The 16,850-nt window shown below is 45.6% G+C and overlaps 1 protein-coding gene across 1 annotated transcript in view; it reads left to right on the top strand.

Moving 5' to 3' along the window:
* The window catches only part of MAST3 (microtubule associated serine/threonine kinase 3), a 208,209-nt gene extending 191,688 nt beyond the window's left edge, over positions 1-16,521 (top strand). Inside the window, 5 exon segments of the mRNA XM_030219481.1 lie at positions 4,804-5,030; positions 7,010-7,132; positions 7,521-7,657; positions 12,395-12,576; positions 15,407-16,521. Of these exon segments, the coding sequence (XP_030075341.1) occupies positions 4,804-5,030; positions 7,010-7,132; positions 7,521-7,657; positions 12,395-12,576; positions 15,407-16,455 (1,718 nt within the window). The 3' untranslated portion in view covers positions 16,456-16,521.
* The last annotated feature ends 329 nt before the right edge of the window (positions 16,522-16,850 follow it).

Below are 16,850 nucleotides of genomic sequence, written 5' to 3'. Positions count from 1 at the left end.
TTTCTCAGAGTTCCACATGTTTGCATGGAAACTTTTAAACTCAGTTATAGTGATGCTACATCAAGAGAGAGTTTCTCTCACCCAATCTGGCAGCTGTGTTAAAGATTTCTCAGATTTGCAATTCTGGGCCGTCACTATTGGTTTCAAACTCTGTCTTTTGAATTGGTTGTGGTTCCAAGGATCTTTTCCATGATCGTGGTAATGATAGGAAGGAATTTTTGTTCACCCTTACCTCGACAAGCGGCTTATTGGAGCCAAGTTGGAAATTGAAACATCCAGACAACGCAAGTGTTTGTTAGTCTCTTGTAGTCTCTCCCAGAGTCTCAAATATGTGGATGCCAGATTCAGTATACTTGGCTGAAAGGTTTTCCTGCCCTTACAAAGAGTTGAAAAACTTCAGAATCAGATCAGAGCCTTGCTGTCTCAGAAGGCCCCTTGACTATAAGATTGTGTACAGGTCCTAGGTTCCACGGTAGCGGCAGTAGAGCTGGTTGCGTGGGCGTGGGCCCATATGTGTCCACTTCAGTGCTCAGCTCAATGATAGAGTTAAATTCACCTTCATTGGATTCTGGAAGCAAAGGTCTGTCTGTATTGGTGGCTCTTGTCAGAAATCTGTTGAAGGGAATGGATCTGAATTCACCCACATGGGTAATTCTGATGATGGACACCAGCTTGAATGGTTGGGGAGCTCATTACCAGGACCATTGTGCTCAGAAAAAGTGCGCTGAAGGAGAAGCGTCCTGGCTGATTGATCATTTAGAGACAAGGTTTTGTTTATGTTTATTCCAGATTTAAGCTAGGAAAGCGAAGAGGCAAATGGAAGAAAAGATAGCCGATACAGTAAAATTGGGTCCAAGACATTCTTCAGATATGTAAGTGACAAGAGAAAGTGCCATAATAGCATTGTGAGGCACCAAGCTGAGGAGGAAGGAATATGTAGAAGCTGATAAGGATAAAGCTGAACTGCTTAACAATTTTCTGTTCTGTGTTCACGGATGAAAGGCCAGGGGTAGGACCGCAGAAAACAAATGCTAATGGGGATGAATGTGTGGTAGACCTGGACCAATTCTCAGAAGACTGTGTTAGTGAGGAGCTAGCTTGCGGCACCGGTGTCTGGCCTCTTCAATGCTTTCTTAGAGTCTGGAGTGGTCCTGGAGGACTGGGGAAGAACAGATGTGGGCCCTCTGCATAAGCGGAAGAGGAGGTTAGGAATTATCAGGGCTATTTTTGTGCCGGTACAGTGTACCGGAACCTTTTTTTCCCTTCCCCGCTCATCTCCCGCCTCTCCCGCGGTCACTGCTGCATTTTCCATTGAGCAGCAGCAGTAGTGCCACGGGCACAGCAAGGAGTACCAGGTGCGGGGCTGCACTCACTGTTGGCGCTGCTGATCCCCTGCCCCGGAACAGGAAATTGACATCAGAAGAGCAGGGGGGAAGGCAGAGCCAACGGCGTGCGTCTGAGTACTGTGGCCTTATGCTTTTTACTCCTTGATTTGCCTGCCACTGCTGCTCATTGGGAGAAGCAGCGGCGGCCCTAGGAGAACTGTTGGATGGGAAGAGAGGAGGAGGGGAGAAATACTGGATAGGGAAAGGGAAATGGGACTTGATATACCGCCTTTCTGAGGTTTTTGCAACTACATTCAAAGTGGTTTACATATATTCAGGTACTTATTTTGTACCAGTGGTAATGGAGGGTTAAGTGACTTGCCCAGAGTCACAAGGAGCTGCAGTGGGAATCGAACTCAGTTCCCCAGGATCAAAGTCCACTGCACTAACCACTAGGCTACTCCTCCAAGGAGGAAGGAGATAAGTATTGGATGGGGAGAAAGGGGAGAAATACTGAAAGGGGAGAGATGCTGGATGGAGAGAAGGGGCAAGGGGAGAGATGCTGGATGGAAGTGGGGAGGAGAGAGAGGGGCAAGCTGTAGGTAAGACAGTCAAAAGAGGGAAATTGAAGGTTGGATAGTAAGAAAGAACTGAATGTGGACAGAGGCAGAAAATAAAATCAAAGAAAGCTGAAGGAAGAGAGAAAAATGACAAACAGGAAATCCTGGCAATAGAGTTAAGAGAAGACGAGGAAATTAGAAACCGGAGACTGGGACCAACTCAAATGAAAAGAAGTACGTGGCCAGACATAAAAGTTAGAAAAAAGATTTTATTTTAAGATAAACTAGTGTGGTAGCTGTGCTAATTGTTTTATTTGTAGTTGTTAATTTGTGATGTAGTGAATGGAATATTTGAATTTTATATCTTTGAAGGCATGAATAAACGTGGATAAAGGTGAGCTGGTTGATGCAGTATATCTAGATTTTCAGAAGGTTTTTGATAAAGTTCCTCATGAGAAAATTAGTCATGGGATAGGAGGCGCAAGGTTCTGGTGTGGATTAGAAATTGGTTATTGGACAGAAAACAGAGGGTAGGGTTAATGGTCATTTCTCTTAGGAGGAGGGTGAACAGTGGAGTGCCGCAGGGATCTGTATTGGGACCGGTGCTATTTAATATACTTATAAATGATATGGAAATCGGAATGAAGAGTGAGTTGATTAAATTTGCAGATGATACAAAACTATTCAAGGTTGTTAAAACACGTGCAAACTGTGAAATATTGCAGGAAGACCTTAGGAAATTGGAAGACTGGGCATCCAAATGGCAGATGAAATTTAGTGTGAACAAATGCAAGGTGATGCACATTGGAAAGAATAATCTGATATAGTTACCTGATGCTAGGGTTCACCTTGAGGTGCAGCACTCAAGAAGAAAATCTAGTAGATAATACATTGAAATCTTCTTCTCAGTGTGTGTGGCAGCGGTGGCCAAAAAAGCAAACAGGATGCTAGGAAAGGGATGGTGAATAAGACCAAAAATACTATAATGCCTTTGTATCACTCCATGGTGCCACTGCACCTTGAGTATTGTATTCAGTTCTGGTCACTGTATCTCAGTGGAATTATAAAAGGTTCAAAGAAGAACGACCAAAATAATAAACGGGGTGGAACTCTTCTCGTATGAGGAAAGGCTAAAGAGGTTAGGGCTCTTCAGCTTGGAAAAGAGATGGATGAGGGGAGATATGATTGAGGTCGACAAAATTCTGAGTGGTGTAGAACAAGTAGAAGACTAGGGACAGTTGAAGTTACATTGAAATACTTTTAAAACAAATAGGAAGAAATATTTTTTCACTCAATGAATAGTTAAGCTCTGGAACTCTTTGCCGGAGGATGTGGTGACAGCGGTTAGCATATCTGGGTTTATAAAAAGTTGGGCAAATTCCTGGAGGGAAAAGTCCATAGTCTGCTATTGTGACATACATGGGAAGCAACTGCTTGTCCTAGGATTTGTAGTATGGAGTGTTGCCACGATTTGGGTTTCTGCCAGATACTTGTGACCTGGCTTGACCACTGATGGAAAACAGAATACTGGGCTAGGTGGACCATTGGTCTGACCCAGTATGGCTACTCTTATGTTCTTATCAGGTTTTACATCACCCCTCATTTAAAAGAGAACTGTGAAGATGAGTTCGGAGTCCTGAGACTTCTAGATGTTTGTAGGGTTGTTTTGAGGTACTTGGAGGTTACTAATGAATTAAGAAGATTGGGTCATCTTTTTATATTATTTGCAGGTGTTAGGGTTTGGTGGCTTCTAAAGCCACTGTTGCATGATAGATTGAAGAGGATATTTTGTCAATTTACTTGCTGCAAAGTCGTTTACTCTCTAAGGACTTAGGCCACATTCAACTAGAGGTATAGCATCCTTTTGGGCTGAGTCTCGTGCAGTTTTGTCTGATCTCATCTGTACAACTGCAGCTTGGTCAACTTTCCATACTTTTGCTAAACTCTACAGGTTGGATTTATGTGCAAAAATAAGTCACATTTGGGGTAGTAGTGCTTGAGGCAGAGGTTGAAGAATCCTGCTCTAAGTAACAGGAGCTTTGATGCATCCCATTATTTCTGGACTGACCTGGCAGAGACAATAAGGAGTAAGGAAGATGACATTTGGTCTTACCAGTTAATTTCCTTTCCTTGAGTTTTACCAGACCATTTTAGGGTCCTTTCCTGATCTATAGTGCAGTTGACTTTGGGTATTGTTCTCAAGTTTCTGCATATTATAATTGTTTTTTTTATTTTCTAGTCTTGAATGGTGTTTTTATTTATGTATTTGGAGATTTGTGATTTTTTTTTTTTGGAACTTTGCTTTTGATACAGTAATACTGAGGATCTATTCCTTCACGGTGCCCTTTCTAGGGCAGAGCTCACTTTTGATTGGCTCTGTCTTCCATCTGCTTGTTCATAGACATAACCCATTAGTTCTGTAGTGGCCTGGTAGGACACAAGGAAAATAAATTAACAAGTAAAACCAAATTTCACTTTTGGTTTTTCACCAGGTTGTTGCTCTGAATTTTGGTTTGTGACTTCCAATGTTCATGAGTTATCATTTATTTAATTATTTATATTTTGATAGTAATTATGCTGTTTGTGTATGTGTGTGTATAGATAGTTAGTTTGGATATTGGTTTTGTAAATGAAATAGATCTGCATCCATAGACACAGTATGGTAAAACCAAGTCTTGCTTCAGCCTTTCTTCATAACGGAATGGATTGTAGCTGCCACAGCATACCACTCAGAGGTGTGATGCTCAAGGTGGTTAGCCCCTGCTGCCAGTCCAGTTTTGTATGTAAATTTCTGACATGTGGAGATCTTTGAAAACCCAACTGGGTGTGGAGATTAATAGGACATATTTGGGAAGCCCTGCTGCTGAGGACAGAGGTCAGTGGGATAATTTTGTTCTCCTCGCCTCCTTGTTTTACAGATGATTATGGAAACGGGTCCCTGATGAGCCCCATCTCCCCACGCTCCCTTTCCTCAAATCCTTCATCTCGAGACTCCTCTCCTAGTCGAGATTCTCCCTTGAGCATCACCAGCTTACGACCCCCAATCATCATCCACAGCTCTGGGAAGAAATATGGCTTTACCCTACGCGCCATCCGCGTGTACATGGGGGACAGTGATGTGTACACTGTGCATCACATGGTCTGGGTGAGTGTGTCAGCCTGTCTGCTTTGAACTTTATAAAAGAGGGACTTGGAGGTTTTGTACTGATTAATTTGAAGTGTTACTTAGCACCCATGTGGCATAGCAAACTAGAGCAGACATGTACAGGTACTATGATTCCCTGTGTAACAACCCCTCAGGAGCATACCTGGATCTGGGGCCTTATCTATACAAGGGTTTCTCCTTTCCCAAAGAGCTTATTCTTCAAGTGGTACCTGAGAGTCAATGGGATAAAATAATTTGGGATAGGGAAACGGCAAGTTTCAGAAGCAAGGCCTGAATTTGATTCTCATGGCTCTCAATGCTTTCAGTTGATCACAAGGCTGTGCACCCCCTCTTCCCTCAGTCTGGAAGACTGAAATGTTTCTGAAAAGTGCACTGCAACATAGTGATACACCTTCAAGTAGAGAAAATAACTCCAGGAGATATTTTATTCATTTTTTTAAAAACATTTTTTCTCTGATTTATCATGTCATAACGCTCAGCACCTTCTGATGCCACTCCTGCCACTAGCAGCAGTGTTGCCAGATGGCAAAAATTTTTCCAGTTCAAAAGTAGCTGAAAAATGGCCCAATATTAATATGAATATTAATAAGGTAATCGTAATCAGAATCAGCAGCAGCATAATTAATATAATCATCAGCAGCATCATATTCATAATTAGTACAAATTCATAATCCACCCATCCACCCACCCACAAAACAAAAGGAGCAAGTTTTCACCACAAACCGTATCTCTCTTGATCTAGGCACAGGAAAAACAAGATTTTACATGTTCCCAGGTTTCAATCTAAATCACGTTTAATGTGGGATATAAATGTTGTAAATAAATAGATAGAAACTCTAAATGTTGAGCACCTGATTCTCATAACATGTCTGTTTTCGTGACCCATTACCAGGAGAAAAAAAAAAAGTCTCTTCATGATATAACACAAGCTAGGGTATCCCCTATAACCAGCCCCTCCAAATGACACACTGATTAAGATTTATAACAAATTACTACTCTGCCTATGAAAAGTTATTCCATTATACTTCCTCTGAGTACATCCATATGCTGCAAGCTGGCATGTTTGAAAATATGAGATTAAATAAAAATGCTCCCAAAAATAAAGGTCAAAAATTGGTGGTGGAGATCTGCGCTGAAACAAAACCTAATTCTAGTCTGGGGCTTCCTTCTTATTTTGTTTTTAAATTTGGATTTTTACTTCACTGTCCCCATACAAGAAATTTTTATTTTGCTCCATTTTTATCGTACTCAATCGGAGCTACCTCTTGGGCATGGTTTGTGTACACCCTAGTTCTGGCACTTAAGTGTCACCACTGAGTAATGATAGAGGTTCTTTCTCCACACCTTGAGGGGGAGGGGGCACAGTGGAGAGGAGTGCAGGCCAAAAAGCAAAGCCAGAACTGGAAATGAACCTCGTCCTCTCCACAGCACTTCCACTAAGCTACTGAACCGGTCTGTGGTTTGTTTGGATTTTTTTTTAATCAGATGTTCTTCACAGGATCTAGAGCTTGGCGCATATTGACAAGTTTGTTTATCTTTCTGCACCCGCTATTTTCATGCTAGAAAACTGAGGGAGGAGTTGAGGGTTTTGCCCATACCCTATATTAAGGCAAAAATATGGTCACTACAGCCGTTGCATTCGTTTGGTGTATGATGTGATTAGCTTTATTTAAAATTGGTGAGAATTCTTTAAGGGAGTGATACCTATGTGGGTAAGAGACCAGGGCATTTAACTGAGCTAATAGAAAGCTTAACAGTTTTTCTATCTGCTGGCTGAAATGCACAAAATTTATAAACACAGCAGTCAAAAATCAGTCTTCTGCAGCTCTTGATCCCACCCCCATCTGTTTCCTTCCATTTTTTGGACCTCTGAGCCCATTGTATATAAGCCTGAGTTTATGTAGGCTGCTGCAGGGAAGAAATGGAAAGTGGTTGATGGCATCCTTTTGTTCTTTCAGAGCGTGGAGGAGGGGAGCCCGGCCCATGAGGCTGGGCTGAGAGCTGGGGACCTCATCACACATGTAAATGGAGAGTCTGTTTTGGGCCTGGTCCATATGGATGTGGTGGAACTCCTACTCAAGGTAACCTGACTGCACAGGAGACTGACAAAAGCTTAATGTGCTCACTGGGCCTGTGGGAGGAGAAGTAGTTTATATTAAATCTATTTTTTCCATGCTGGCATAAATAGAGATAGTGCTGAAGGATTAATAACATTAACAATCGGGATATGCAGCTGTGGAAAGGTATTGGTCCTGTTCCTGCACTTGATTCCATTGTAACTACAGTGATACAGGACTGGTAGTTTTCTGTTAATTAAGAGCTTAGGAGTTACAAGCCCATATAGGTGGGATGGTGGGACGGAAACAGAAGTGCATCAGCCCATCTCTTGAAAATAATAAGATATAAAGAGAGAGAGCGCTCATATTTATTTTTAATTCTGATCCCTCACCCCCATCCTTTGGGGCACAGAGTGGGAATAAGGTGGCACTGAGAACCACACCACTGGAAAACACCTCCATCAAGATTGGGCCTGCTAGGAAAAACAGTTCCAAGGGGAGGATGGCACGGAGGAACAAGAAGAACAGAAGGCGGGACGGACAAGACAGGTGAGTGACCATGAGGTGTCGCAGGCTCCCCTTCCAGATCCTTAAGAAACATGTGGTTGCCATGCCTCTAAATTGCTTCCTCTCCCCACATACCTGGGCTCTACTAGAACAGGAGCATCAGAACTTCAGTTCCAGAAAATGCCTCATTTTGAGGAGTTTTTAATGGCTTGAACTTTTCAGAAAAACTTGGGCCCTCCTTCTCTGTCTAAGAGGAGGTACAGTGTAATGATTTGTTCACTGAACCCGGTTTTAGGAGGGCATCGCTGCCACTCCCAGGACCAGCACAAAACCACCTTTAAGTTAGATCAGATGGGGTATTGGGGGGGGGGGAGGGGCAAATTTTGAAACCTGGGTGGGGGAAAGAAGAGTGAGCTGCAGACCCAGAAGCAGAACTGGAGGGGTCACCAATGGAAGGTGTGACTGAGACTGCTCGCCACCATTTCTTGTTGCTGCTTATGGGGATGGAGGAGAAGGAGGGGGAGGTGCTGGTCATTGGGAGGGACGAAGGAGAGAGAGAGAGAATGGACCCCAGGAAAGAAAGAGATAATTGAGCGGGAAGAAGAGGAGAGGGAATGAAGGTTGAGAAAGGGAGAGACGTTGGATCTGGGGATGGGAAGAAGACAAAGTATCAGTGTTTTAGGGAAGGGGGGATGGGATTTGAAATACCACCTTTCAGTGGTTATAATCAAAGCGGTTAACATATGTTTTGTACCTGGGACCAGGGGCGTAGCCAGTATGGGGGCCTGGGTCCCTGTAGATTTGCCCCTGGACCCCCCTGCCGACGACCCCCCCCCATCCCGCCACTGCTGGGGGACCCCAACCCCCGCCAGCTGAGCCGAGGTCCTTTTCTTTCCAATCCCGCGCAAGGCTTTGTTCTAGTCTGACGTCCATCAGACTCACAGAAACAGAACGAAACCGTACAATGTGCAGGACGTCAGACTAGAACAAAGCCTTGCGGGGGATTGGGAAGAAGAGGACCTCGGCTCGGCTGGCGGGGATTGGGGTTCCCCGCCAGCAAAGGTATGCGGCGGCAGGGGGGGGGTTAGCAATGGCAGGTGGTTGGCGGCGCCGGGGGGGGGGGGCTAAAATGTGCCCCCTCACCTCGGGATCTGGACCCCCCTCCCGCCGAAGTCTGGCTATACCCCTGCCTGGGACAATGAAGGGTTAAGTGACTTGCCCAGAGTCACAAGGAACAGTGGTGGGAAATAAATAAATTGAATAGCAGAAGAAAGGAGGTGTTGATGCCCCTGTACAAGTCATTGGTGAGGCCCCCACCTGGAGTATTGTGTTCAGTTTTGGAGGCCGTATCTTGCTAAGGATGTAAAAAGAATTGAAGCGGTGCAAAGAAAAGCTACGAGAATGGTATGAGATTTGCGTTACAAGATGTATAAGGAGAGACTTGCTGACCTGAACATGTATACCCTGGAGGAAAGGAGAAACAGGGGTGACATGATACAGACGTTCAAATATTTGAAAGGTATTAATCCGCAAATGAACCTTTTCTGGAGATGGGAAGGCGGTAGAACTAGAGGACATGAAATGAAGTTGAAGGGGGGCAGACTCAAGAAAAATGTCAGGAAGTATTTTTTCACTGAGAGAGTGGTGGGTACTTGGAATGCCCTCCCGAGGGAGGTGGTGGAGATGAAAACGGTATTGGAATGCAAAAATGCGTGGGATAGACATAAAGGAATCCTGTTCAGAAGAAATGGATCCTCAGAAGCTTAGTAGATTGGGTGGCAGCACTGGTGGTTAGGAGGTGGGGCTAGTGCTGGGCAGACTTGTACGGTCTGTGCCCTGAAAATGGTAGATACAAATCAAGATCAGGTACACATATGAGTTTATCTTGTTGGGCAGACTGGATGGGACCGTACAGCTCTTTTTCTGCCGTCACCTACTATGAATACCTTTAATTGTGCGATTACAAATTTTAATCAACATGCAGCCCCCTAATAAACTTCATGTTTCCTGCAGGCAGGATGCTAGGGAGGGAGGGAGAGAGGGAGATCTGAAGCAAGAGAGAAGCAGCAGCAGCACATGCTTATTGCTGTCCTCTGTGCAGGCAGTTTTGAAGGGTTGCCAGGGGGATAGAGAGGGGGAATGAGATACCTGGGAATGCAGGGGCGTGCAGGAAGGGAGTAGGAGAGAAAAAGCTGCCAGAGCACGTGGGGGGGGGGGGGGCAGCAGAGAGAAAAATATATGTTGGTTGGGGGGGGGGGCGAAAGAGACCCAGACCAGGACCCATGTATCCTGTCTCAAGTGGGGTTTATATGTGAGATGGTGCCCATTGAGGGGAAGAGAAGAGAGATGGAGATGGTGCCCATAGAGAGGAGGGGAAGGGAGATGAGAGGAGATGGAAACAAGCTAGATTTGAGAAGTAGAAAGAAAAAATAGAAGAAAGTTTAATGTGAAAGATGGATATAGAGCAGGAAGTGAAAGAAAAGAAAAAAAGAAATAGTGAATATAAAGGAGGCCCTTAAAACAGTTCAGAGCACAGAACTCTGCTGGGAGTACAGGGAAGCAGATTAGTAACAGAAATATGTAAGTTTTGAGAATTTATATATGCTACTACACATTGCATTGTACAGGAGGCAATGTGAGGGGAGCGCTTTATGCGATTAAACATTTTAATCGATTTGCAGCCCTTCTCAGGTCCTAGAGCAAATTTACCGCTCCATTGTGCGTTCCGATGCTTAAGTCAGGGGCGTAGCTATGTGGGGCCACGGGGGCATGGGCCCCCACAGATTTAGTCCTGGCCCCCTCTACTTTCAACCCCTCTCCTGCCACTTTCGACCCGCCGCCGCAAGGTACCTTTTTCTGGCGGGAGTCCCCAACCCCTGCCAGCCTTAGTCTTCTTCAGCGCTGGTCTCTGGCACGTTCGCTGATCTGTGCTGTGAGTCCTGACGTCCTGCACGTAGGAACGTGCAGGACGTGCTGGACGTCAGGGTCGGCGGCTGGGGGGGGCGGGCTAAAATGTGCCCCCCCCTCCTGCTGAGTCTGGCTATGCCCCTGGCTTAAGTCATTGGAAAAGTCAACACAGTAAATATGCAGTGGGCCCTAGAATGTCAGTACACACATGGGAAAACGGAATAAACCAGATTATACAGATCTAGAAACTGCATGCTAAAAGAATACCCAGCCTCTATCACACAAGTAGAACGCAAACAGACCCTCACCAAATAAAAACAAAAGTGACCATAAACTGAAAATAGAATATTTAGACAGAAATTAAACTGAAACCCCAAGAAGTCAGAGTCCTGCATGCAAAGAGAAATATATCCCTCTGTATTGCACAAAATATAAAAACAGCAGATATACATTGCAAAACCTGATATTCCAATATTATTTTATTTTTCTAATTGTTAGTCCCAGGTTGTGGTTTTGCCTTTCCTCAGTCCATCTTTCCTTAACTTTGTTTTCAGGGTCTCCTGTCCTGTACTTTCTACCCATCTTCCCTTTCTCCCATGTATCCATCTCTGACACTGATATCTTCTTCCAGCGTTCATCCATTTATTTTTTTCTGTTTCGCTATCCAGATTTCACTTCTTAATAACTTTTTTTTTTTTTAACAGCACCTACCTACAGCTTTCTCTTTCCCTCCCCCATCTCTCTCATTGACTATGACACTCTACTTCCACAGTCTTATTCCCTAGTCTTTCACTAACTCTAACCTCTCTCCCCCCCTCCCAATTTGGCATCTCCCTATTCCCCATATGTCCAGTATCCCTTCTCAATCTCTCTATCCTTCTGCATCCACATAACCAGCAACTCTGCCAGGCCTGCTACCTTCCTGGGTCAGTGGCAGAGCGTCAACAACAAATAGAAACCATATGCTGTACCTTTGCCCAGTGTTGTGGGCCTATTGGCCCTTATTGCCCGAGGGCCTAGAACACTGTCAGTCTGTCCCTGTCTGTCGGACCCATCCCCTCCAATGTAACTTCTTGTTTTCAAGGGGCAGGACCAGCAGTGCAGTGTTGCGCACAGGGCAGTGGCCCTGTAACTGTTTTCTATTTGTTTACCATTGCCACTGCAACAGGCCTGGCGGGTGGATAGCTTAGCCCCAGTGTTTGGAAGGAAAACAGTTGACAGAGCCACTCTTGCGGATGGCAGAAAATTGTCATTTACATTGGCTGTTTTTTTTTTGTTTTTTTTTTAATTTTGCCAGCCACCAGTCTCCCCTACACAAAATCAGCCAGGCCAGCCAAATATTGGCCATTTGGCACTCTTAAATATGCATGAGAGAGATACTCAATGCACTGCCTCCTTAGTATGCAAATGTATCTCATGTATATTCATTGTGGATATCCTGAAAACCCAACTAGCTGGGTGTGGCCCAAGGACTGGGTTAATTCCTAGAAACATAGCTGAAAGTCGGATCCTGTCAGTTGTAGACACAAAACCATGGTGCAAAGGAGTATTTGTGGCTGTTTATTCATATACACAAAAGATGCAAAGACAAAGTAATTAAAAACCCAGGGCTCTTTGAGTTTGTGTGGCTGTCAGGACTTATTTTGCTGTCACTGCTCCTGTTCTTTGCTGCCTCTCAAAAACTGATGCCCACCTAATGCTAAAACCAGTCCTGAGCCCTAACTGGGAATCAAACCGAGGGTACCTTCTGCATGACAGTGTCAACCAAACCCATCACTGCTGTTACCACTATAGTAAGTTAGTTTTCTTATTCAGTGATTGATGTTTTCTCCCTGCTTTACCTATGCTCCCCCCCCCCCCCTTTCTTTAAAGGAGGCGTTCACTCTTTAAGAAGTCACCCAAGCAGATGAGTGTGCTGCACACCAGTCGAAGTTTCTCCTCGGGCCTTCACCATTCGCTGTCCTCCAGTGAAAGCTTGCCGGGCTCTCCCACTCACAGCCTGTCTCCAGGACCCTCTACACCTTGCCGGAGCCCTGCTCCAGATCTGCCATCTGGTAGGCCATTTTTCAGCTTGAGGGTTTTTGGGTTGGTTGCAATTGTGATTCTGTGGGGCTCCTCAGTTACCGTGTTAATTGTTGTGTGGGGTTTTTTATTTTGGTTTTGTGAGGATGTGCCACAAAATGCCTAGCCACCCGCCTGGGGTGCCTCGTAGATACTTAGAGGGTCTATCCCCAGCACAGCTCAGATCCGCTTGCACCTTCCGCTGGTGCTCTACACTCTCACCCTCCTCCCACTGACTGGGTCACAACCACCTCTGGATGAATCTCCCACTCTCAAATTATCTCTAGTGATGTCTAGGTTACTGGAGCCACACATCCAGTGATCCCACAGTTCCCAGAAAGCACTCACAGACCCAACACACAAACCACCAGGATTTTTTATTAGTCCAGGCAGGCAGAGCGAACAAACAATTATGTTTGTTCTCTTTAAAAAAAATCGAACAATGAGCCAAAAAAAGTGCAATCAGCAAACAATAACAGGTAACTGAAATATGGATCAATTATAACACTAACTAAACATTTGTTTACTTCCTAAAAAAAATGCCTGGGGAGATCAGAACATATGGCTGTTTGCCAGTTATTAAACACAACTGCTTTTTACAGGGCTTCAGCAAAGAGCTTGCTTTCTCTCTTCTACCGGGCTGAAACTAAAGCAACAGGCAGCAACTGCTGGGTAATTTCAAACTCCAGGTCAATCAGAGCCCAGTTGACAAGTTTTAAAAGTATACTTCTCACAGTACTGTAGGTTCACTTCTTCTCTGAGTGAAACTAAGAGAGGGCATTCACTTTTCTATAACAGCTTTAACATAAAACATGCACCACCTGCTGGGCAAACTAGAGAAATACATTTCAGAATTAATTTAGGCAGTTTACAGGCTTAAAATACACTGTTCTGTCACAGGATGTGTTGGATTTTTTTTTCTTTTTTTAAATGATAGCCATCATTCACTCATAGTCTAACTGGTCTGGAGCCATTCTAAAATATCCCAAGCACCAGTATGATCATCTTTGTATTAGGGCTGCACGTTAATTGTGGTTAACACTGCTATTAACGTGTTAATTATTAAGTGTGATTTTAAAAATTCAATTGCGATTAATAATTTACCTCTCTCCCTCCCTGCCCGAGCGTGGTCCCAGCATCTTTTCCCTCCCAGACTGCCTACGGCTCTCTCTTCTGTCCCCTTCTCACTCAGTATACCTTTTTCAATTTGCAGTAAGTCTTTGGCCATGCAGCAGCAGCAGCCATACTGAAGAACTGCCTGCACCAGGCCTTACCCCTGAGCTGTCACCCCCCCCTGCTGATGTAACTTTCTGTTTGGGTCGGGTCGCTCAGTGCAGACCACAGGCAGCTCTTCAGTTCGGCTGCTGCAGGACTGAAGGCTTACTTCAAATTGAAAAAGGTAAACTGGGTGGGAAAGGGAGTGAAGAAAGAGCTGTGAGTGTCCGGGAGGTGAGGGAAATATGCCGGACCACGCGTGGGGAGGGAGGGAGCTAACTAAAAGAGACCTGGGGTTGGGCAGGGGTTGAAAGAGAACTGCAGGGGGGGGGGTTGAAAGAGGACCTCGGGTGGCTAGGGAAAACAGGTGTCCAGGGGGAGGAAGAGAGAACCGCGGGCAGGGCTAAAAGGGGAAGGAGAGATGCTGGAATGTGCACAGGGGGGAAGGAGAAATAGGGAGAGATGCCGAATTGAGGGAGAGAAGGATGGAGGGAAGGAAGTGGAGGGAGAAGAGAGAGGGAAAGATGTTGGATTCAGAGAGAGGGTAGAGGGAAGGAAGAAAGAGATGTTGGACTAGGGAGGGGAGGATTGGGAGAGAGGGAAGAGAGAGAGAGAATGGACCTGTGGGTAGAGGGGAGGAAGGGAGAGAGAGTTGGACCTGTAGGTGTGAGAAAGGAAGATGGGCCTTTAATCAGTGGCATAGCCACAGGGGAGGGGAGGGGCCTTGGAGACCTGGGCCCCATCGTTTGGGCTCAAGTCCCCCTCCAAAGCTGCAGTACGTGTTCAATGGGTGGTGGGGTAGCTCAAGCCCTGCCAGCCGAAGAAATGCGTTACCCGAGTCATCACCTTCCTCCATGTACTGCCTCAGGAGTGAGGAAGTCAGCAGACTGTGTCCAGCTACCAGTGTTTGCACTCCCCAAGCATGCTCAGTTTGTGCATGAACTGAGCATGTTTTGGGGAGTGGAGGCACCCTGCTGACTTCCTCGCTTATCAGGCAGCACAAGGAGGAATGGAGCCGCTTTGGCAGTTGAATTCTTCAACTGGCAGGGCTTTGGCTTCCCCTGCAAAGGTATGATATCAAATGTAGGGTGGGGGAGGGAAAGGAAATACATGTGCGCCCCCCCCCCCCCCCAAGTCCATCCCTGTGTCCCATCCCATGGACTGCTGGTTATGCCCTGCCTTTAATCGAATGATTACAAATTTTAATCAAAACGCAGCCCTAAATATCTCTTTTCATGGTCCATGGTTTCTGTTCAAGAATGCTATGATGGAAGACTAGTAAATAAATGAATTAAATAAATAAATAAATACACATTTGTGTATGCTGAAAACAAACAGGACTCTGCAAGCTGTGAAACTTTTTTTTATTGGGCCAGTATAAGAATTAATTATCCAGAGATTCTGATAACCACAAAAAGTGCTGTGTAATCAAATATCAGTGTCTCTGGATATTGGATATCACACTACAAAAGATCCAGCTTTTCCCAGAGTTCCTATGGTAAGACCTTTGTAGTAAGTGGAACTAGATTTTTTTTTTTGTATGATTTGTTACGAATCTTCTGGTGCTGATGGAGGATTTTATTTTGTTTGTGTGTGTATGTTTGGCAGATGCAGTATCTCCACAAAGCACCTCCCCATCTTCCAGCACTCCCAGCTCCCCAGCGGGCCACATCCGGCCAAGCTCCCTGCACGGGCTGGCCCCAAAGCTGAGCGGGCAGCGCTACAAGGTTGGCCGGAGGAAGTCTACCAGCAGCATCCCACCGTCTCCTCTGGCATGCACTCCGTCTCCAGCTGTGCAGCCCTCATCCCCACAGAGGTCACCCTCGCCTTTGTCTGGCTATCCCAAGAGTGGCCCTCCCTTGCAAGGAAAAACACTGTCTCCACCTGCCATTGTCCGGCAGGTGTCCCGGCCCAGGAGCACCGAGCCCCCACGCTCCCCTTTGCTGCAACGGGTGCAGTCTGTCGAAAAGATGACTTCATACCTAGCAGAGAAGAAAGCAGTAACTTTGAGTGGGCGCAAATTAGCCCTAGAGGTACCTGCAGGAGATGCAACAGGTGAAACACTGGAGGACCCCGAGTCTCACTTGCACCATGGGGACCGCTGCAGTACCACAGGAAGCCACCGAGCCAGGGTAGACTGGTCCGGAGACCAGGAGGTGGTGGTTATGAGGAGACTGAACCTCTCTGAGCGCCGGGACTCTTTCAAGAAGCAGGAGGCCGTCCAGGAAGTGAGTTTTGATGAGCCAGAAGCAACACCTGTGTCCAGCCACGATGAAACTGAGGATGGCACGTCTACACTATGGAAACGCTGCCCTGCTTCAGCCGCTTGGCTAGAATCGAGGGCTGGAGGCTCACTAGAGTGGAGATGTCCCCCAGTGCCACAGATAGAGGTGCAGACTTCTGAGTATGATGAACAGGAGAAAGATTTGGTGGAATGGGAATGTGGGGTGGAGGGGCCCTACTGTGCTCTGGGAAGCAGTTACCATAGGCAGACCACGGGCCTTGCACCAGGACATGAAGAAACTGCAGGGATCGGCGAGCCGGTAGTTAATGAAGGACTCGAGAGAGAGCTTATCGCAAAGCAGACACTGGAGGTTGAGGACCAGAGAAGAGGGAATCAAATGGACAGCAGGCTTCCAGTCAAGCCCTTGGAGTAACCAAGGACATAATAATTGTCCATAGGGAAACAAATGAACCCAGTACAAAATAGGACATGTTTACAGATGATTAACGGGGGGGGGGGGGGGGGGGGGGGGGGGTATTTTTCTGTATTTTGAAATATTGTAATATGCACAAAAGAAGGGATTATCTTCCTACAAAGGGATGATTATGCCTCTACAGACCTGAAACCCCTGATGTTACATTCCCCAGGCTTTTATATATGGTCTAACATTTTTCCCTGAAACATTTTGATTGTTTGAAAAGGTCCTTAAAAGAAACCTGAAAATCTTTTTTTTTTTTTTTTCCCTAGGGTTGGGATTGGGAGGTAGTAGAGAAACCTTTTGCTTACAAGAAGAAAAAAAAAGTAATTCAACTTTTTAAAAAATCTTTT

This window comes from Microcaecilia unicolor, chromosome 11 (genome assembly GCF_901765095.1).
Source record: "Microcaecilia unicolor chromosome 11, aMicUni1.1, whole genome shotgun sequence".
NCBI lineage: Eukaryota > Metazoa > Chordata > Amphibia > Gymnophiona > Siphonopidae > Microcaecilia > Microcaecilia unicolor.
Note: the sequence above shows the minus strand (reverse complement) of the source record. Positions and strands in the feature narration are given on the sequence as shown.